Source organism: Calidris pugnax, unplaced genomic scaffold (genome assembly GCF_001431845.1).
Source record: "Calidris pugnax isolate Ruff unplaced genomic scaffold, ASM143184v1 scaffold32, whole genome shotgun sequence".
Lineage (NCBI taxonomy): Eukaryota > Metazoa > Chordata > Aves > Charadriiformes > Scolopacidae > Calidris > Calidris pugnax.
In genome coordinates, this window is record NW_015090783.1 from 7,929,032 (window position 1) to 7,951,317 (window position 22,286).

Below are 22,286 nucleotides of genomic sequence, written 5' to 3' on the forward strand. Positions count from 1 at the left end.
CTATAACTCTGTACACTTTTAAAAAATTTTTGAAATTAAGATTTGTATCTGGACATTTGTGTGATTACTATTTATTAGTCCATCTATAAACCAGAAATTGAATCATTCTCCAATATCCAGTGCAAAATATCTTCCCAGAAATGGAATTATAAAGTAATGCCAGGAGCAAATATGGCTCTGTTAGAAATGGGGCTTTAACTCAATGTGCATTGTTCCACCTTCTCTATGAAACACCAACAACTGAAATAATTTTCTATAAATATTTTAGATACATGTCTGCATAAAGTACTACAGCTGTGAGACATCATCTCCAGGTACAAGGGAGAAAACAAGATCAAAAAAGTGATTGTTGTTAGCAACTGATGAAGACATAAACGCATCTTTCACGTTGGCAAAGACATTCTTGAAAAATACTAGCTTAGAGACTGGGTTTTAGTTAAATCTTGGTAGTTTAATGAGTTTGCGTTAGAAAAAAAAATTATATAATATTAATAGGACAAAACTAACAAAAGAATGATTCTGAAACAAAAGCCTTCTAAGACTTCTTTTTTCTTTTGTTTCCAAATCATGGCTAAGCTCTCCCAGGTGAATTTAGAACTTGTTACAGACTCAATTTGTAAGCTGACAAGTTAACAGCTAACCTTCATTTAAATTGGTAACAGTATAGAAACTGGAGGCACTGCTATTTCTACAGAGGAAAAGGCTGGGGTATTTAGGACTCCGCTGCTTGGTGTGACTCCCGCAGCAGCTCGGAGTCAGCCGACGGCGGGTCAGTCACCACGCAGGGAGCTCTGAAAGGCATTTGGGCAAGAGCCAGCACATGCTAACTCAAACAAAAGCAAACAGTGGTATAGCAAAGCAGAAATCATAGTGATGGAAAATGCTGCAGATAAAAGGGAACTGTGGCAGAGTATAAGACACTAGGAGGAGCTGGGGGTACGAAAAGGCACCCTGACAACATTTGGGTGACAGGGAAGGAGACAGAGAGCTAGAGCACCTGCAGTAGGACTGAATCAGGAAGGGAGATGGTCGTTATTCTGACACTTTTTTACTGCTTGCCAGTTTTGAATCCACATCATTTTAAAGTAAAATGAAAACCAAGCAGAGCTTCAACTTAAAAAAAAAAAAAAAAAGAAAGAAAAAAGTTTCTTATCATCTGGTATTGATACTGTTGTTGAGATGCCAGAAAGCTGAATAAGCACTATTCACAATTAATACAATGCCAGATACGTTTAAAACATTAGAACACCACTAACATGGTATTCAACCAGAATTGAATTTCAGGGGATGCTGAAAATAATCAAATTCTGTACAATTAAGAAATGAAAAATGAGTGTGCCTAGAGCAAAAGACATTCTTCTCAAAAAGCTAACTTAATATAACCTCCTGATATTATCTTACTCTTTCAAAAGAAGGCATGCAGTGGTTCTACAGACGCTATATGCTATGGTTTCTCAGTAGCAACACAAGTAGAAAACCATATTACAGTTGTGGAAGCAAGTGCAGTAAGTCTCAAAACCTACTCTTCCATTAGTATTCATAAAATTCAAGTAATTGTAATTAGCAGTCTATATAAACAAAAGCATGCTCTTGCATGTGCACAAAACTATAGAATGAAAAGTTTGGAATACTTTCCATTACTTTTCCTAACCAGATAAGGAAGCTGTCAAATTCATCTTTCATTTCAAAACAATATGGGAAAATATTTTTGCATTCAGTTTTAGAGGATTTATAAAGAAATATAACATCCTGCCTTTTTTAAAATGTGGGGAAGGAGAAAGGCTCTTTCTACAAAGCAGCTTATCCTCAGAAATAGCACAGTTTGGTGCTAGACGTGCCACAGGAAGAGGGGGGAGGGCTTATATCACAAGCCTGTCCATTGTACTGAAAGACGACTTTTCCTATGGATGGGCGATCATCCTGTTATGCGGCTCTCAACTTCCTCCTGCATTGTGAGTCTCAAGTCATGGAAAGAGTAAAGTTCTTAAACTGAGGATTGTGTTGGGAACTCCAAATGCTTTCAATACAAGTTAACCAAACAAATACATCATGGTCAGACTATTAACATCCTGGTTTAGTTTGCTGAAGCCACAATTCTTTTGAAAAAATAATGTAATCAGGAGAACTCTGGATAGTTATCTTGCTAGTTCTTTTGGTGTATCATAACATGTGGACTAACAGAAAAAAAAAAAAGAAGTCTGGAACCAAAGTAGAAAGCCAAGTTCAAAATGCAAGACAATGCAACCTTCACAAAACAAACTGTCTGTAAATAGAGACTAAATGGGAGCACACTGAAAGATCCAAATAAAACTACACTAATTACCTATTAAAAAAAATATCTCTGAAATCTGAGAAACAGTACTCTAATTGCATTTGGGAAACATTAATTTAAACCTTAAGTTGCTAAAGTTTCAGTCACAGTTTCAAAGTGTGAAAGGTTGTTTTAAAGTGCCTCAATCAAAGGTCAGCTGTCCCCTTAAGAAAGAAACTATTACCAACATGGAGCAAAGTGACTGAAGAGCTATTAATGTTAGTTAGGTTAGGACTTGTAGCATGTGTTCCAAGAAGAGAGTACAGTACATACCAGTGCCATTGCAATCTATGCAGTCAACTGTGGAGCAGCCTGGTCTATGCCATTGGCAGGTTCTGATGTGTTGCAGCTAGGAGTTTGCTACGTTAAACGGCTCTAGTTACCTGATAGCCTTCTGTTTTTTTCTGGCACCACTTCAGCAAGGCATTTCTCTTGGATCCTCCATATTCTCTTGCTAGGGCAGACAAGGGATCTTTCCTCTCTTCCCTAGGAACAAAGCAGAAGGGCAATTTAGAGTTTGCAATGTATATTTTGCAACAGAAATACCTATTGTAAAGCTTAAAAAAAAGGGCAAATTCTTGTCACAGTGAAAATAATAGGGTACAGCACTACTGACTGAAAAAACAGAATACACAGAAATACCTGCAGAGACTTATGAGTTATTTTGGAGTAATTCCTTCCTTAGCAAATCATCTTTCTTTCCCCTTTAAATTAAACTTTTCTTTCTAGGTCTTTCAACCTCAATGATATTTTTTTTAAGAGTTCAGAAAATTAAACTCACAACATGGTGAGTTCCAGCTCGAACCATTAAGCTAACTCAAGTGACTTTATTTTGTATTTAGAAAGAGAATAAACTGATGCTATCTCTTTTACATCTCATGGCTGATTACAAATGTCACCTTGAAACAAGTTTGCATATTAGCAGCACGCCATTATTAACAGAACATTTGCCTGAGATCTGGAGTTCTCTAAAAAGAGGGAGGTGCTCTTACGAGGCTGATCTGCCATTTGATATACTGACACAATGATTCACCTTTTTCAAATAAGAATATTCAATTACCAATAAAAACTATCAATTAATTTCACTTCCAGTCTGCCATGCTATCCTAAGTCACTTTTTCTTTAAGGAAAGACTGGGGAAGAAAAGAATGAATATATCCAGGTTGGCCAGTTTCTCATATGAGTGTTACGTTACATCCCTTTACCAGGCTTACAAAAATGAGTGCTTCAATTAAAGAAATATATATTATAGAGGCTAATACTTTTGTAGTGGCCTAGTTACATGATTCAATATTTCAACAGATAATGTAGTGAACAGCTCTGACAAAAAGACTAAGTATTACACTATTATGGAGCTTGGTTACTGCACCATCTATGCCAGCAGTTGTTCTTATTTTTAATAATTTCCATTTGGGAAATTAAATTAAGATAACTATCAGTGTATCCATACCGCAAAGATTTCCTCATCTGCCATTTTTTCAGGAGTTCTATGCAGACATAAGCAGGATTCTCACAACAACCACAAAGATAATACCATCAGTTACTACTTTTGGGTATTTCCAAAAAGATATACAGATTGTATACGTTCACTCTCAAATCCTCAACTCTTTGTTCTTTTACAACCCACAAGGTGATTGAAAAGAGGGGTGGAATGTGGAAATACATAATATCTTCAGTGGATTATCTGCTACAGTTTTACAGGTGGCAATTCCTCAGGTCCTGCAAGGAAAAGAAAGCATGCATGGAATGCGGATTCCTCACCTAAATGTGCTACCAACAGAACACCAGAGAACCTTCCACGTACCAGCATCTGTCACTCAACTCATAAAAGAAGAGAACATGTGCCAAAATACAACGAAATGTTCTAAGGCACAAATCTTAAATATTTGTATTGCAATTTGGTTGGTCAGTCTTCACTGAAATACAGATGGCAAGATCTCCACGTTGCTTAGAAAGAGTTATCAGCGGTGGCATTTGAGACTTCCATGAAAATATATGCATAGCAGAACAGGAAACAGTAAGTGCCTTTCAGCATGAAAGACAGCAATATAAGCCTTCAAACCCAACTGCTAATTTCAGAGCAATTTAAGGTGACAATGAAGTTGCTAATTCTGTATTTTAAACAGGAATTATATGAATAGGTTACTGTATCTAAACTTCATAGGTACCACACAACCAGAATGATGCTTCAAGAAATTCTGTACTTCAGTTCTTAAATCAGCACCCATTTCAACAATCCAAACTGATGCATTTTTTTCACTGGTGATTGAAACAAATAATAAATAATGGCATATTCAATCTACAACAAAGATTATGCAACACTACGAGAACTTTAGAGCAGAGATTCAGGACAACATACAAGAACTCAAATGAAAAGCTCCCTCTCTTTACGCTAAACATACTGCTTAGCCATGAGGGAGCTGTACGGCCTGTTCTCCAATTCCAGTAAGAGCACATGGTTTATATCAGGTTCTCACAGTTATGAAAACACCGCTGAAGAAAATAAATTAGCGTAAGTTGTATGGAGACAAGAAAAAATGGTTTGACATACAAATCTTACAAGTTGGTATATTAGGTCAACTGTATTCCAAATCAAAGAGCCAAGGAAGTTCCAACTAGAACAGGGAACAGTAAACTGCAGGTATTTGTTTTAGTGAACTACAGCAGGAACTGTTTATTTTACAATAACTTTCAGGAAAAGGTAAGAGAAAAAAGAGGAACAGAATCACATAACAAATTGAAGTCCAGCAGCAACATTCTGAGGACTATTCCACTCATCACCACGCACGGCTGCAGCTTCCACTGGGAAGTCTCCTTGTAGCACTTAATGCTCGGGCAGCAGAGTAATGGTATCATAAACGTAACTGTACAATTTTACCATGAAATGCCACACTATTTCCTATTGTCTGCAGGCTGCCATGGATGCAATTTTATGTATTAACAGTTCAAAGCTCACATACAGGTGTTTTCATCTTTTTTTTTTTTTTTAAATTTCTGGATGTACCTGGTCTAAACTTCGGTGCTACCACACACAACATAATTGCTGCTGGTGAAGTACCCACAGACCCAAACTCTTCTGCACAGTGAAAGGAGAGCAGTGAGGGACACCTCAGCTGATTTCAGGGAAATAGTTTTCAATAGCACCCACACCTGTAAATAACTTCACAGTTTTATCATGTAATTATTACATATTGCAAATGTTTCAGAACGTTAAGAATTTAATATTTCAGCTGTATTAAAGTTGTGTCAGGAAGCTCTGTGTTAAATGGCCTCAAGAAAGGGATTTAACCTCTGTGTGCTGTTTTCCCAATCTATGAAGCAGGGGTAAGTACATACTTCACTTGCATAGCACGAGGCTTAAACACTTTGAAGTCCTTTGACTGATAACACTACAGATAGAAAAGTTTTAAATTTATCACAGACTTATCTCTTTATCTTACTAATGAAAGGGGATTGCCTGGCCATTTGTTACTTAAACTTGCATTACTATTTCATCTGTGGGACAAATAACCCAGGCCCATTCACTAATGGCTATTCAGAAGACTTGGCAGTGTCTGGAATTAAGACCTAGTCATGCTGCTTTTTGTCTTCAGCTGCAGTTTCAGAAGTTAAGGTTTATCATGTGGTCTCCCTGGGTCCAAGCCACTCTGCAAGATTTGTTCAACACGCCATAACATGAGCTTATTTCTTGAATTTGGCTTCATGGCATTTTGAACCGATATAATGCCATTACGTAGTGACATGACTTAGCTTGGTTTTCTAGTGGAGCATAAAGTTTTGGTATTAACCTCATAAGATCTGAAAGCCTAATTACTGCTCTAACTTTTAAAACATACACTGAGCTGCATAAAACACTTTCTGAAGCTCCCAAAGATTATTAAAGATCGCTATTGTATGGATGGCATTAGAGTCTGCAGTCACAGTGCCAATATTACACACCAGATATATGGAGACAGATAGCTATGAAATTAACACATTTCAGTGCACTGCAAAAAAGGGGTTTTACCTTATTCGACTTCTGGTTGTAGGGGTGACAGATGCCGTAGGAGAAGATGAGAGTGAGAGCTGTGGTGAGGTGGTACCCATTGCCATGAGAGATGCTGGAGATGCTCCATCAGGTGCACTGATGTCCCGTTTGATTTCTTCACTACTTCTTCGAGAGACTAAGTGGGAAAATGTCCATATATTTATCATTTGCAAAAATAAAACCTTTCAAACTCATTCTTGCTCTCTGACAAGCATCAGTTCAGAAACCAGGCATGAAAACCCATATGCAATACTAGGTTTCAACATTTTTCCTGATACTTTGAAGAAAATTTGTAATATAAGGAAAGATGAGATAGAAGTCAACTGTTATGTGCATGATTCATACTCATCCATCTGGTGTGTTGGTACAAGTCATATATGCAATAATAAGGACATAAGCAGTTAAAAAAAATAACCTATTCAGTTCCACTTAATGCAACACAAGGGAATATGATTTTAGCATTAGACTTAGTTTCTTTCCCCAAAACTTGAACACTGAAAAATAAGCGATTCCAAATATCTGAATAGAGTTTTTTTTGGTAAGAGCTTGATGGTCTGAAGACCAAAGTTTTCTCTTGAAAAAGTGAAATGTATCTGTAGGTACAGTATTGAAATTAGAGTTCCTGATTTTACTTATAATCTATAAAACATGGTATTACCAGAAATAGATTTGGCACTTTCCATAGCGGGTACTCTTGGCAAAGATGCTGGCCTGCTGGTAGAAGATGTTCTCAACAAATGTTCTGGACAAAAAAACAGAAGAGAGAACATCATTAACAAAGATTCCAGTTAAATGTAAGACATTTAAGTATGAGTCAAGAATATTGTCTACCAGTGCCTGAGTTTGGCTGTTTTAGTGAGAGGAACTGATTTTATATGAATGAAAGAGAAGGCCTAAATTTGCTTATTACCAATAAAGATCACTATGAATACATCATGGCCTACTTAATCCTTTTTCCCTAAGGCCTCTCACTAAGCCACATGCCCTGGTCTATAAAATATGAATTGTTAAACCAAAAGGCTGAGCAAGGAATCCCCATTTAGTACCTGGCCAAAAATATTCTATATGCCGTTCACAATGTGGGTTGGTAAAGTAGATTGCTTTGTCCCTCATTATTTTATTTTTCCTTTGGTTTGTTGGGTTGGGTTTTATTTTTTAAATAAAAACATGAGGGGTTTTTTCCCTCCCCCATGCATCGGAATCAAGAAGGTGCCTTTGCATATTGTAGAGATACAGCAGTTCTGTCTACTGCCAATGAGTAAAATTCAAACGACAACAAAATTCATTTTCTGTCACATCAGATCAAATCCATTTCCTATTATTGAAGAAATATTTCTTCAAATAAAATGTTTAGACTGTAAACAAAAGGTTTACATATTCCTATATAGAAACACTTAGAAGGCAGTAATATGAATACAAAAAAACCCCATGAAAGTGAAGAATGAGGATTAAAAAAGTAAGACCCCATTCATTGGCTGAAAACATGACATAAGAAACATACATTGCTACAGAGATACTTTAGAAATATATATGGTTGTGAACAGGAATTCTGTCTGGCACATTCGCTATTGAATGCAGTCCTGCTCCTGCATTAACTGACTAAAATGAAAACACAAAGACTACATAAAGCATACCACTCCTTTTGTTTTTAAGCTTACGTCTAGCCATGAACTCTCTAACAATTAAAGAATCCTAAACTATCTTCTTGGAAAGGCACTTCAATATTCCTAAAAATATCCAAGTTTCTAAAATTAAAACTCCAGCTGCATTGTACAAATAACCTCAATATGCATTCAACAAAAGCAAGAAGGAAATCTGGCACATACGGACTATTATGAAGTGCTACAAAAAAAAAAAGCAACAACGAACCCTTTAGAAACCATCAGACCTCAGGAATACCAAATTCAGAGGAAATATTCAGCCTGGAGTCATATGGGGATTATCTTGAGAAACATCTACAAAAAAACCACCCTAAAGCAGGCATAAATCAGAGAGCTACACCCAACACATGATAGCCATTCATTCTCACAGGAAGAGCACATTGTGAACAGTGTTTTGAGAGACAAAACAAAGTTCACAGAACAGGGAAATATTGGGAAACAGATAAATCAACACTCAATTTATTCCATTCAATTTTTTCAATATGGCTCCTGAAGATTCAATACTCAGTAAGTTTATATTTTGTTATTCACATGCGATGCAATGCCAACCATCATCCCTATTTCATTTTGGGGAGGGGAAAAAAAACCCAACCACACAATACATGATGTAACTCCAGAGGTGTGTATTTTTAATATCTGGAAGACAGCTGCAAGGCATGTCCCTGAAATCATCTTGTCTTGATTTTTCAAGTGATCTCAGTTTATGCACCCATTAATAACTGTTAGAATAACGCTGTGATCTCAGTTTATGCACCCATTAATAACTGTTAGAATCAGGATGCAATCATGGTCTTCAATGTTTGCAAAAATCAAAATTGAAAATTCAAAAAAGTTTTTTTATGATGTGCCACCATGTGTGATGAAACACAAGGAATAAAAGCTTGAACTTGAAATATTCCATGATTCTATGAAAATATTATGGCAATAAAAAGTATATAATATTATAATACTTTGGATACTAAACAATATAAAATAAAAACAAGTATTAATAGCATTGCTAAAAACAAAGTTTAAATGAACTTGAATTAATACCTTGAACAGGGATTTCAGCATAGCTTGGCCTTTTGTCTGTCAGCGTAGCAAGGGGTTTTGAAGCCGAGATTGGTCCACTTATAGAATGCCTCTGAAATGGAAAAATACTTGCATCAAACATAATCTGAAGGTAAAAAACAAACATGGAACTACAGAATCAGCTTTAGAAACTCAGATATGACATTATTACTGATTCAAAATAACTAAAACCCTAAAAGAACCTTTAAGAATACTTAGTGAAAAACAGCATGTCCTCTTTATCTATTGCTTTTGTCAATCTGAATCTATGCAGTGATATTGTAACATCTTCTTTAAACTTAAACCTTTAATTTTAAACTTAAATTTTCATGTTCATTTATATTTTGTTTGTACAAATCTGTTCTGGTTAAAGTTGATGTGTTTATTTAAACTAATACAACCACCTATATGTAGCCAAGATTTCAGTGTTCGATTTGTCTTATTAACATATGCCTATAGCTTTGTGGCTTTTGTTGGAAGATTAGGACAACAGTGTATTGGATGTAGTGACATGAACTACCTGTTGCTAAGAAAAACCTTACTGAAAAAAACTTTTTTTTATTCAGAACATCAACAGCTTTTGTTACCACCTATTTAACTGAGATGCCTGTAAAAAACTGGAGAGGCATTTTGCTAAGTATTTTCAAATATGTAATGAAATACAATTATTTTTTCTAAGGTCATTAATTCAATCACAATCAGTCCAGTAACGTGTGTATCCTAAAAACTCTTTCAGCTTTCCATCTGGCCCAAGTTTAGATGAGAAGGTTAAATGAACCTTATCTTCATAAGATAATGAAGGTCAGATGTTTCTCATGCCAAATCATATAGGCAAGACAGAAAAATGCAAAATTGTGATTAAAGAAAGTTAACAGCATATACTTTGCAGTGTCCTGTAGCACAGGCAGGATTATAGGGCTACTTATTCATCATTTAGACTCAAAATACGCTTTTGTGCCAGTGCTAGAAATCAAATGGAGAAAACAACTGCCAACCATCTAAGAATCAAACTCCAAAATATAGCTTGAAGAATTTCATCACTTTAGATCTCAAAAGTCCTGCACGTATACAACAAAGATCATTCCTTTAAAAGTGCAGATGGAAGTGACTGCTATGAACAGAACTGGGTACAACAGCTTCCCAGAAGAACTGGTATTTCAAACTTGCATTAACTTTAAAGTTCACTTCACCCACCTAGGAATTCTTTTTTTAGTGACTGCAATTGTGAGCTATGAACAGAACCGGGTACAACAGCTTCCCAGAAGAACTGGTATTTCAAACTTGCATTAACTTTAAAGTTCACTTCACCCACCTAGGAATTAATTTTTTTTTTTGTGTAAAAGGACAAGGATGCTATCAAAGCGAGAACCTCTCCCCAAAAAAAGGAAACCACTATAATAGAGTTAGATAACGAGGTTAAAAGCAAAACATTCCATTTTGTCATTCTGTCTAGCTTTGGGATTGCTGTTACCAAGACCGTACAGTACAGAACTTCAGCCAGGAAACCCAGGTACACAGAGCTCAGGCCCAGTGCTGGATAACCCTGTACCTTTACCACTTTCTCAGCTTCCGGATACCACTTAAAAACAAACATCCTTTACGGATATTGTCAGAAAGTGGTTGTATTACTCAGCTGATAACTTGCTCTGTCCTGGGCTTGTCTCCTTGTTATAAATCAAACTGTATGTCTTTTTGCTCCTGTTGACACTACAGACGGGGCTTACTCTCACTGTTGCTAGTTCCTTATTACATATTGTACTCTTACAACTACCAGCAGCAATGTAGTGACTACTACACAGCAAATTAGAGGAAAATGAACCAATTAATGTTTATCTAGTTCTGCTTGGCAATAACTATATAGTACTAGTGCACAAGTCTCTTGGAGAATAATTTTTCCTGAAACATTTTACAGGTTTTAGAAACTTTTCTGCTTGGCTGAGCCTCTGCTGAATTTGCAGATCAGCCATTCCTTATTTACTTACAAAATAAAAACACATCTGATGTACAATCAAACATGTATGGATTCTACCAATCACTTTATAAATAACTTTTTTTCTTCAACTAGAAATACATCGTAAAACTCACTTAACTGCTAAACACCATTTGTGATTTATACCAGTGTTCAAACTCCTCAACACTAATTGAAGGGATCAAAAGTTCAGCGGAATCATGTGCTTTTGAAGCTATTAATGAAGGCTACTAATGGGACAGAAATTATTAAAGATGCTTTGCAATCTGTAATCCTCCTCTTATGCATCCTACATTGAGATCTAGCAGAAGAAAATGCTAGAAACTTTAAGGACCACTTTGCATATGGCGTATAAAGAAAATAATTCATAGACAAATAACGTATTTTTACGTAGTAGTCACACTAGAACATAATTACAGTAACAGATAAAGTAAAGATGTTAAGATCAACAGTTACTTTCTCACAGCCATTTCTAATTTGAAGATAATTAAATAATGTATTTTTACGTAGTAGTCACATTAGAACATAATTACAGTAACAGATAAAGATGTTAAGATCAACAGTTACTTTCTCACAGCCATTTCTAATTTGAAGATAAAGTTTCTGCTAGCTAATGATGACTCTTTTCAGTTCTCTTTTCGTTTAATATGAAACAGAAAAAGAAAGTACTCAGGGAAAGCAGCAGATGCTTCCTTGTCCTTCTATTCCTCCCTAGGCATCTGCTTTGGTCACTCCCAGTGGCAACACCAGACCAGCTCGGCTTTGGGCCAAACCAGGGGGGGTTGGGTTTACATTCTGAAGAGCATTCACTTTGTACCTCTTCTCCTAAATTGTTTTGCAGTATGGCTAAGTGCTATGGTAAATAACAGCTATGGGCCACTGTGGGCTTGGATTGAAGCCAGAAAGGTTTTGTGTTTTCAGTTGCAAAAATGTATCCAAGAATGTATCTCCTTATGCATATGCATATTACTGTAAAGAAAAACAAACAAAAACTCTCCAAGATGAGGAAATTCATGATGCAGTCCAACACTAAAATGAAGTGATACACACATTTCAGAGAGGGCACATGTTGATGCATCTGTAGTTGGAGAATCTTTTTTGCAACCAATCCATCTTATCATAATATCAAAATTGTGCCAGTTTCTCAGTAGGTGCCCATGTAAATATTTCCCCTGTGATAGCATGTGACAGCAACTGAGATTAGCGGTAATAAGCGCTGCAACACCCATACCAGAGATCAACCCTTCCACCTTTACTTAAACCATGGACGACTTCTACAAGCCAACAGGAGTCAATAGGTCAACTCACACAGTGACATTAAAATCTCACTTTTCAATTGCAAGAGAGTAAAAACCACCAACAAAAAAAAAAACATACAAAAGTTGCATAAACACAACAGTAGAAAGCAAGGTAGTACCATGAAAGTAAAGGGAAAGATGCTGAAAACTGTTTTTGAACCCAACCCCCTTCTCTCTTGAACAGAAAATAATCTTTAAATGCAACTTACACAACTGAGGTCAGAAAACCCAATTGCCTTCTGGATAATTACAAATATTTTCAAGAAAACCACCTATCTTCAAAAAGACAATAGCAGCTGTTTTCATTTCCACACCCTCCCTTTTGTTTTTCAGGCAATGTTTCCCACTAATGAGTATCCAGCTGTTAATGACTTAGTTCTGTACCAGAAGTAGAATTCAAAATTCAAGTAATTCTGGCAGATCGAGAACATCAACACAAGAGCTGTAAACCTAGGCAGGTTTGCAGTATTTTAAGATATTACTTTGATTCATGGTTAATTTACAGGTAAATAAAGTGAAATACGCCTTAGGCTTCATTCAAAAAAGTCTTTTGTCTGCCAAAGCTCTGGTCTAGCCCTTTAGAACATGAGATTAAAGGTGCCTCTTCCTACAAGAGCTCAGAAATAAACAGAAATATGAAGACAGATCAATAGGAACAAAGCATCTGTCAGAGAACTTCTCACATTTAACTACTTTAGAAAACTACTGTCAAGAGTGACTGAGCCACGAGAAATAGCAGAAGCTCTCACAAAAGCATTTAATTCTTTCTCTCTGCTTTGAGGCTATTTGTTCTATGAAGTTCACTTTTAAATTAATCAAAGCTGCACTAGTCTGAGTGCAGCAGAACAGTCAATTTGTTCCAGGTATTGTTCCTAGAGCACTAAAAGCTAATATGGATATAGATTCTTCACTTCACACAAAGAGGATTTATTACCAAAACAATATGCTGACCTATAGTAAAAATCAAGTTTTTCTACATCTGGTAAATAATATCTTGAAGGCAATAGGAGAATTGCTGACATTAAAGGAGTAAAACATAGTATATTATTTGATTTTTCTTTACGATTCTGGTCCCATCTGCCTTGCCCTTAAACTTGTTGGCTTTCACCAAAATCTCACTTCATACATCTAGTGAGATAATAAAACCAACAGTGATCTCTAAAGCTGGGCATTACAGTACTGATGGTGCAATCTTAGCATACCCAGGCTCCTGCTGCAGCTGAATAAATGGACAAAGCTTCAGAGGCGAGAGGACAAAATGCACAGTACAATCACCAACTGGCCAAACTCTCAGCCAGAACAAAATGAACAAAGGGAATCAATTCAGAATGATTTCATTCCTCTCTGGTCAGGTCTGGTATCAAAAGCCTGTGCAACATGGGATACATTTATACTGATGATTGCTGACAGATTCTGCACGTGTCTGTCCACTGCCCAAAGGGGATTACTGCTGTTTCCGTGCCAGGCACAGGACTAAGAACTGACAAACAGCAACTCTAAAACTAAGGAATGCAGATAAAGTTTTTCTTCCATGCTTCTCAGTAGCACAGAAATAGTATTGGTTGGGAATATTTAACAAGAACTTCCAAATTATGCCAAATCTTGTATTTACAATATGGTTCTCAGTGAATGACTCTTTTGTTAGACTGAACATTTTAGTAATTACTTACTTGAGGCAACATTTTATCACCATTTCCCACAAAGTCAGCCAATATTCGTATATTACCACCTGTAGTTTCACATGCTCCTCTTTACAAAGAAGGATTAAGTGCAGTTATAAAAAACCTACCTGCATAGGGGACACAGCAGCAGCCGGGGGAGTTTTCATGGGACTTGGGCTGAGGGGAGTGCGAGGAATTGTGGCAGCAGCAGGGCTTGGAACTAGCAGGAACACAGAAAGGAAGCCATCCTGAGCAACGTATTGTTTTGCAGTGAAACACAAGACTGGCTCTAACAGCAAACTCTCTCCTTGTACCTTACATTACTAGTTTTACCAGATCACATCTTTCAGAATTTCAATTAGTACCTGACTGCAAAATAATTTTAAAATATGCCTACACGTATACTCCTCTGTAATTACATTAATTTTCTATCTTGAATATATCATCCATGGTAAAACCATAAGTTTACTGCAGGTGGACAAGGCTAAGGTGCAGAATACTATTACCCTGGCAGATGTAAATGATGGCATTACTAGTTTTCTGATCTCCCCATAATTAAAGAGATGGTAGCAGGCTCCTGGGTCTGCCAGTAAGACAAGAAATATAACCTATTATCACCTGCTTCTCAGGTCTAGTTTTCAATCAAAGTCGACAAGTACTACATATTATATAGGTAAAGAAAGCCGACAAGTACTACATATTATATAGGTAAAGATAGTCCCAGGAATTTTGATTCAACAAATGACATGTTTAGAAATGTGTAAAAACAGACAAATACTGAATTGGTGAATCAATCAGGAAGATGACAGACAGCAGCTTGAAATAAAAGGTTAGAAAGAAGGGAGAGGGGATTTATCATTTTACCAAACTAATGCTGGCAAGAAAGCACCTTTATCCAATAACAGGACAAATACTGAATTGGTGAATCAAATATCTGATTATTTAACAGCATCATTAGACATGAATGCTGAGGAAGATGACAGCAGCTTGAAAGAAAAGGTTAGAAAGAAGGGAGAAGGGATTTATCATTTTACCAAACCAACGCTGGCAAGAAAGCACCTTTATCCAATAACAGATCTAAAAAAGCTTCTAAATTAACACTATAAAAAACTGTAAATACCTATGAACAAAGAGAACAATTATGGAAATAGAGTCATTTACAGAATCACCAAATAATGCAGAGATACTTCTATAATGATATTTTTTCATGTTATAAGCATTTAAAAATAGATTTGCCACATAGTCTTCTTCCAGCCAAGCCTTTTTACATCAGAGGCTTACAGTGACACTATTGTAAATTATATTCAAAGCCAAAAGGCCTGGGAAGGGAAATATTTTAATCAATACAAGGTCTCATATGTAGTCAAAGGTAAAACCCAAGTGTTTCTCATTTCAGTATAATGACTTGTATTCCTTATTCTACTCATCTATAGAGAAAGACAACAGCACCTGTTTCCACAATCAGAGAATTATAGTAACATCCATTGTCTCAACAGCGAGATCCCTTTCATTTTAGAAATTATTCCCTACATCTTTTAATAGGTGATACTGGCTGAACCTTATTTTTAACCATCATCAGCACTTGGACTATAAGAATATAAGCTATTAAAAGAAACAAACTCTGCTCTAGCTATTACATGGCTTTTAGGATGCTTAATTTGGCACATTAAATTCACATTTTAACAGTAAGGCTGAAATCAGCTGTGCTTCCAGCTATAATTATGTGTGTAATATGTGTTTATGTATTTCTAATATACAGGAGCGGTGAATCAAAGCATCCAGCACATGAGTCATTGGCAATGTGACAGTAAAGAAAAAAATAAAAGACAAGACAAAAAAAGGATGCTTGCACTTAGCTGCAGTGAACAATCTGTTGTGTGATCTAGTCTAGGTTGGTTTGTTTCATCCATAACTTATCAGTCATGACAATACAATAAAACAACTTACCTTTGAATTAGCTAAGCCATTAGAAGTACCCATGTCAACATATGCAAAATTGTAAGTTGGTACAGCTACTACACTGGTTGAAAACAATTACCTTGGGAGGCACTGTCAAATGACTTGATGAGTGTTTTTACAGTAGGAGTTGGCTCTGAGGAGGTGGATGATCTGCGACTCAGGCCCATTCCTTGTCTCAGAGCTGCCAAATCTCTCTCTACAGCGTTCATGTAATTGTACACTCGACCACGTTCCTCTTCCTGCCTGAAATCAATATGCAGCCCATTTAAGACATTTAAAAAACATTTTAACATGCAAAGTCTTAAAATCAACATGAATTTGAAGCTAAATTAAAATCTATGGTCCAAATTGGTCATTATATTAACCTAGTTTTCTTTCCACTGTAATTTAGAAATAGATTATCAACTTAAATTATCATTGTAAGTTCCTACTATTTGTCAATAAGACAGCTTAAGCACCAGGTGAAAATCCAATCAAATCAATACTTCATTTCAAGCTTAATTCCTGCTTCTGTCTCTCAAACACCCACACATACACATGGATTGAAAAAATTAAGCCTTAAGGATTTCACCATTTCACATGAAAATAATCAGCTCAGAAGGGAGAGGCTTTTTTCCACCTTCATAAACAGAAAACAATTTGAATGAATACTAAGGAAGTGAGAATACATTTCTGGCATATATCTTTAGGCAGCATATGAATCCGTTTAAAATAATTAGATTTTCAGTACAGAATGTTTATGGTGGTTACTGTATTCAGTGTCATTCATGAGACAAGGTTTGTTTGAAGCAACCTATTTTCTACACTCTGCAAGTATTAAACATTGACTGATTTTTTGCTTCAGCCACTGGAACAGACTTTCCTAGAACCTTCCCTGCAATACAGCAGCTGCCACTGCCCAGGAGTCTGATCCAGTTGCCGTTTTGTTCTCTGTCTGCAGTGAATCAAATGTCAAAAGATGCTTGTGCATAGACAGTAATGAATACACTGACTGGAATCAGCAAGCCAATTCTACCTTCCACACTCTAGCTGTAACCTCAAAGGTTCACTTGCAAGCAGTAATTGAACAATTACCATTCTGGCTGAAATATATTAGTAAGAATTGTTCATATTACTTAGTTTGGTGATCTCATTTCAGATAAGACGCCTTACGCCCATCACTTATTCATCCAGATAATATTCCATTTTCAGTGTAACCAGCCTGCTCTTCCTACCATCAGCTTTTCCCCAAGCCTGCATTACCTCACATCCTGCCGGAAGCTGTGTTAAGTGTATTGTATCCTATAAAATGCCCAACCACGTGGAAAAAAAATTGTTTAATATATATACACCACACTCATGATTGCTATAATTATAAGCTATATGCGTATTCAATGCCTAGAGAGACAATGTAGGCAGGATTCAAATGGTGCTGTGCAAGATCTTCCTATTATACGGATTTGAAGGACTGTAATACTTCTGAAAGACACATAACTCAGTTTCTAAACAACTGTAGCACCTAATTCAAGCCACAATAAATCACAGACTGAATTGTTTTTATGAAAAATGTTTTTATACACAAAGCATCTCTAATTAGTTCCAGAAACAATTATCAGTGGAAAGAAAACAGTACAAGATATATGCAGAATTAGAAGGAGGTTTCTTCTCAGGTAAAAATCCAGCTGTATTTTTAACCTTACCAAAAGCCTTGGCTGCTAATGAGATGTATTAATGATGGTATAGAAAAGCCAACACTGCTTGATTTTCACACTGAGGGAAGTTAAATCACATCCAACTGTTAAAGGGAAAAAATCCTCCACTTCAACCTGGTTTTACAAAAGCACCAAACTGAATACACTTGGATGGATTAAGTATCAACTTAAAGAAACAAATATTGTTTTTATAAGTTTACCTATTTTGACCCCTAAAAGCCTGTGTAAAGCAGCTTGTTGAAATACAGATCCTCATTGTGAGAGAATTTATGAGCTTTCAGAACCTCAAGAATAGTTAAGACACGGGATTTCCAAAATTGTACTGCCCCCAGCAAAAGAGACAATATCCCTGCTGTCTTTTGCATACTTGCGTGACTTTATTTCCTCCAACTCTTTAGTGAGCTTCTCATTTTTCTCCTGAGCTTCATGTAATCGACGCTTCAGGTCTCCTATCTCTTCTTGGGCCTCAGACTTTATATCATTGGCTATAACGACTGCAGTCTGGAGATCAGCCTGGAACTGACGCCATTCTGCTGATTCCTCCTACAAGTAAATCAAACTTTAAATTGAAAGCAGTAGCAAGAATTTTGAAGTTAAAAATAAAAGTTATCCTTATTATTCATAGTTTCCCTATGCTGTTACAGAAGGCAACTTAGAGGAATGATAAAGACACTCATCTCTGTCACTAGGCACTACCTAACCTAGAAGTTAAATAGCAGTTTTGCTGGGAATAACTGGAGTGCCAAGGTCATGGATTTCTTTTCTAGAAAAAAAGAAAATGTTCAAAGTAGAGCAGAAAAAGAAATTAATGTTAAGCTATGCATCAGAAGACACCATCTTTGTGACACTGAGAATTCTTTAGTGTCTGTAGGTTAGTAAATATATTTCCACATGATGCCTGTATATCAAAAATAATTATTTTAATGGTATTACATCTAATCATTTTACCTTTTCACAATTTCACATGCAGGTCTTATGAAATTCCAAGTTTACAATTTATTGAGTTTTTAGGTTTTTAACCTACCCGGAGTCTCCTGTGAAGATTCTTTATCTCTCTTTCCATGTCATGTTTTTGGTCCTGAAGTTTTTTAACTGTATCTGGAAAGAAAGTAAAATTCTCTGTGAGATCTTAATCGGGGATCTATTTACTTAAAGAGGAACTGAAACAACCTGCAAGTGTTTTTAAAAACTTACTTAGAGATACATTTTTATAACCAAAGCCATCTGGAGAAGAACAGTATGAGCAAAAATAATTTGACAAAAAGTACCCACAGGTACATACTTTCCATAACTGGTGAGGGGAACAGCTTAAGCAAACTCAATTCTTACACAAATCCCAGTCTCTTCTCCACCCTTCACAACATTAAAATGACAAAGCGATAACAAAAAGCAAATAAGCAAGGTAGGTAATTTAACATGGGAGGATCCTAAAGACATGGATGTCTGGCAGGTTTCCCTCTTCAAAGGTAAGCTGCAGCTACATAACGCCTTTTGATTCACAGTTTACTCCCTGCCACAAAGCAGCTGACATAACAGTCACAGCCATGTCTGCAACAGGGAAAAAAGTCTCCTCATGTCCTCAAGAATCTTACATTCTTGTCTATCAAGCTACTATTTGAAGTTGAAACAAGCTATATTTACAGCAAAGGGACAAACAGTCTATGAGATCACGTTATGAAAGAGATGATCCCTTAAATCTGTCAGCAGCTATACAAAAGGGTAAGCAGCTTGATCACCACCAACTCCTCGTGCGGCGTCTGACAGACTGGCTACTGCAATTATTATTCATTTGTTACTTTTTTCAATACACACGGACAATGTGATTGATTACTCCATTCTTATAACTAAGCAACTCATGAAGAAGAACACTGATCTTTGGATTCTTGGATGATTTTATTTCTATAGCATCATGTTGCTATTCCAAACCATAAAAACGATGGCCCAACTGACCGGAGGCATTTTTTTTAGTTCATGTTCATTATTCCAAAACCTGCTGGAAACAAGGATTTTCCCTGTATATATATATGGAAAGACCATATATAATGGTCTTTCCACAAAAAGACTGAAGGTGCCTATCAAATTTAGGCTGTTCAAAATACAGATCCTTGACATAAATCTATGGAACTGCTAAATAAATGTTTGAATAGTCAGAAGATGAGTATGTAGGTTCATAGAAACAGATCAATACAGTAAAGTTTTGCGGCTCTCAATTTCTAACATGAAAAGCTTTCCAGTGCTTTTATTTGGGTACGAGGTGTCAGGAAAACCAGCAAACCAGGGTGTATCCAAAGTGACTTGTCCTGCCAATACCTACCAGTGGCTTCCCAAGAAAGCCTATACTTTCACTACTCCTAGTCTTTTATCAAATGGCTTTTCTTAACAAGAAAAATGAGGCTAGGGCAGACTAAATGGAAAATAGTAAGCATTTCAAAACGTTTAAATCAGATGCAATAAAAACTAAGAGCAGATTTAAGATGATTTATGCTGATACGTACATTAAGCAGCCTCAACTATGCTCGTAAGAACATTTCAATTTTTCAGCCATGGAATTCCTTTTGGTTTCTTCATCAGAAGAAATTCTTGAGTTTTGCCTAAACAGTCCCAAGCACAGAGGCTTTCAATGCCACAGTTAATTTCTTTACAAGAATGACACAAACCTCTGTTGGCCTGAAAACATGATAACCTTTCAGGCTTGGAAAAGTTGAAACACTAAAATTAGACAGATATTTCCGGATTTATCTCCTCCTCACAAGATTGCACATTTTACGATGCATCCATCTGATCTTTAAGCTTTGAAGATAAGCCTAACAGAGCGTGCCACTCAAATCTCACGCTACCATGTTATTTAAGCAAAGCCCTCCAATTTTTAGCTTGTCTCTGTGCACATAACTTGTTTAGGCTAAAGCCAGCGTAGCTTTAGGTCAAAGTTATAAAAGTTGCTCCCTCTCCCCACTTTTTTTTTTCTCCTTTAAACACATGCTTAAAAAAATCCACTGCAAATTAGATAACTTTCAAAATGACAGCAAGTCAACATGCCCTAAAGAGCTTTCAGTAGCGCTTTGAAACAAAATCTAGCAGATGACCATTTTCTCTTTTAAAGACAGTTCAAAGATGTGTTTTTAAAAATAAAATCTGTTCTACTACTAAAAGCAAACTATAGTTTGTCTAAAAATAACCACAAACCAGAAACTATAAATGCATCCAGAGTTAAAGCTTGTGTAATGCCATTGTTTTGAGCTTTTGTGAGATATGAAATGCACCATTAAGTTTTAGTATATTTATGCTTTGAAGTAAAACACAATGGTCTGAATATTCTGTAGTTACTATAAACAATACAGAGCATTTCACAGCAGTTGTTAGAAACAGTTCTCCCCTCCAATCAATTGAAGAGATTTAAAAAAAAAAATAAAAAAGGAACTGAAAAGAACTACCAAATTGCAACTGAATTTGAAACACAGTGAGAAGTTAAGACTAAGATAAGTGATTTCACCTTTTACAGCCTGAAATCCATTCCTCACATTGTGCCACCAATTACAGCCTGAACATTCAAGTAGTCAAAACAGGTCCACAGGTAGCAATGCTCTGTACAGCTGCCCTGGGGTATCCTTCCCTTCTGCAGCCTCACAACCTCCATGGTTCTTCTCCAATGCACACAAACCCTTTCCACCTGTACACACTGCAATTTTCAGTAAGGTAGGACACGTACTTCTCTTCTACCATTATCCAGTCTCCTCCTTTTAAGGAGCATAGACAAGAAAGAGCATTGAGATAAAAAGAAATGTAACTATTGTTTAGGGTAAGTGAAGAACACAGAGACCATTCTGATGAATGAACAGGATAATCAGAAATGGCAAATTGGCAAGCTGCTTGTGTTTTAATGCAGGATTCAATTATGTCTACATGTTACAAAGTTATGTTGATTTAAATCACAGTTTAACCGGGCCTTGCTTTTAAAAAGGTAGAAGAACAGATTATGGGAAATCCAGACCATAAATGGTAAAGAAAAACATTACAACTAGAGCTGGAGGTGGAAGGAAGAAACTAAGATATCATCTGAATTTTGTAAGGCTGCCAGAGAAAATGTATCACTGTATTCTCTATCTGTAACTCTTACTAATTATAATTGGTAGTTAGAATTTATCACTATGGACTAAAAAATTAGTATCAACATTCAATTGTTTCATTTCAATAGTCTCTGGGGGGAAAAAAAAAAGAAAAAAAACCAGACACAATATTCAGGTATGCATAGTAGTTTCAAAATATGACATTACAATGCCTGATAAGCAACACTAAATCAAGTAATCCTGACACAAGCAAATCCACAACAGGCAGTTTTTGTTGTAGTTACACTGGTTTGCCTTATACTAGGATAGCATTACTTTTTTTTAGCTTAGAAATGGCTAAGTATTATTACATCTAAACAGAGTAGTGCCAGCATTAGAATCAATTTAAGAATTCCATATACAAGGGAGAGGCACTGGTTACAAATATACCAAAGCTCAGGCAATTTTCATATCAAGCTTGCTTTTGAGCTCATCACTGTCAGACAGTAGATCTATACAGCAAGAAAGCTGAATTTTTCAAAGGTCCAACATTAGAAAAAAAATTTTAAAATATACTAACAATTAGAAAACTAAGATCCAATTGACTTTTCCAACA

At 36.2% G+C, this 22,286-nt stretch overlaps 1 protein-coding gene across 1 annotated transcript in view; it reads right to left on the reverse strand.

The window, feature by feature from the left end:
• SPECC1L (sperm antigen with calponin homology and coiled-coil domains 1-like) overlaps positions 1–22,286 on the reverse strand; it is a 58,428-nt gene that overhangs the window by 19,289 nt on the left and 16,853 nt on the right. The window contains exons 6-13 of the mRNA XM_014963404.1: positions 18,652–18,725; positions 17,995–18,170; positions 16,016–16,179; positions 14,106–14,197; positions 9,032–9,122; positions 6,997–7,080; positions 6,318–6,474; positions 2,695–2,797 (exon numbers count right to left, since the gene is read on the reverse strand). Of these exons, the coding sequence (XP_014818890.1) occupies positions 2,695–2,797; positions 6,318–6,474; positions 6,997–7,080; positions 9,032–9,122; positions 14,106–14,197; positions 16,016–16,179; positions 17,995–18,170; positions 18,652–18,725 (941 nt within the window). The remainder of the gene's footprint in view (positions 1–2,694; positions 2,798–6,317; positions 6,475–6,996; positions 7,081–9,031; positions 9,123–14,105; positions 14,198–16,015; positions 16,180–17,994; positions 18,171–18,651; positions 18,726–22,286) is intronic.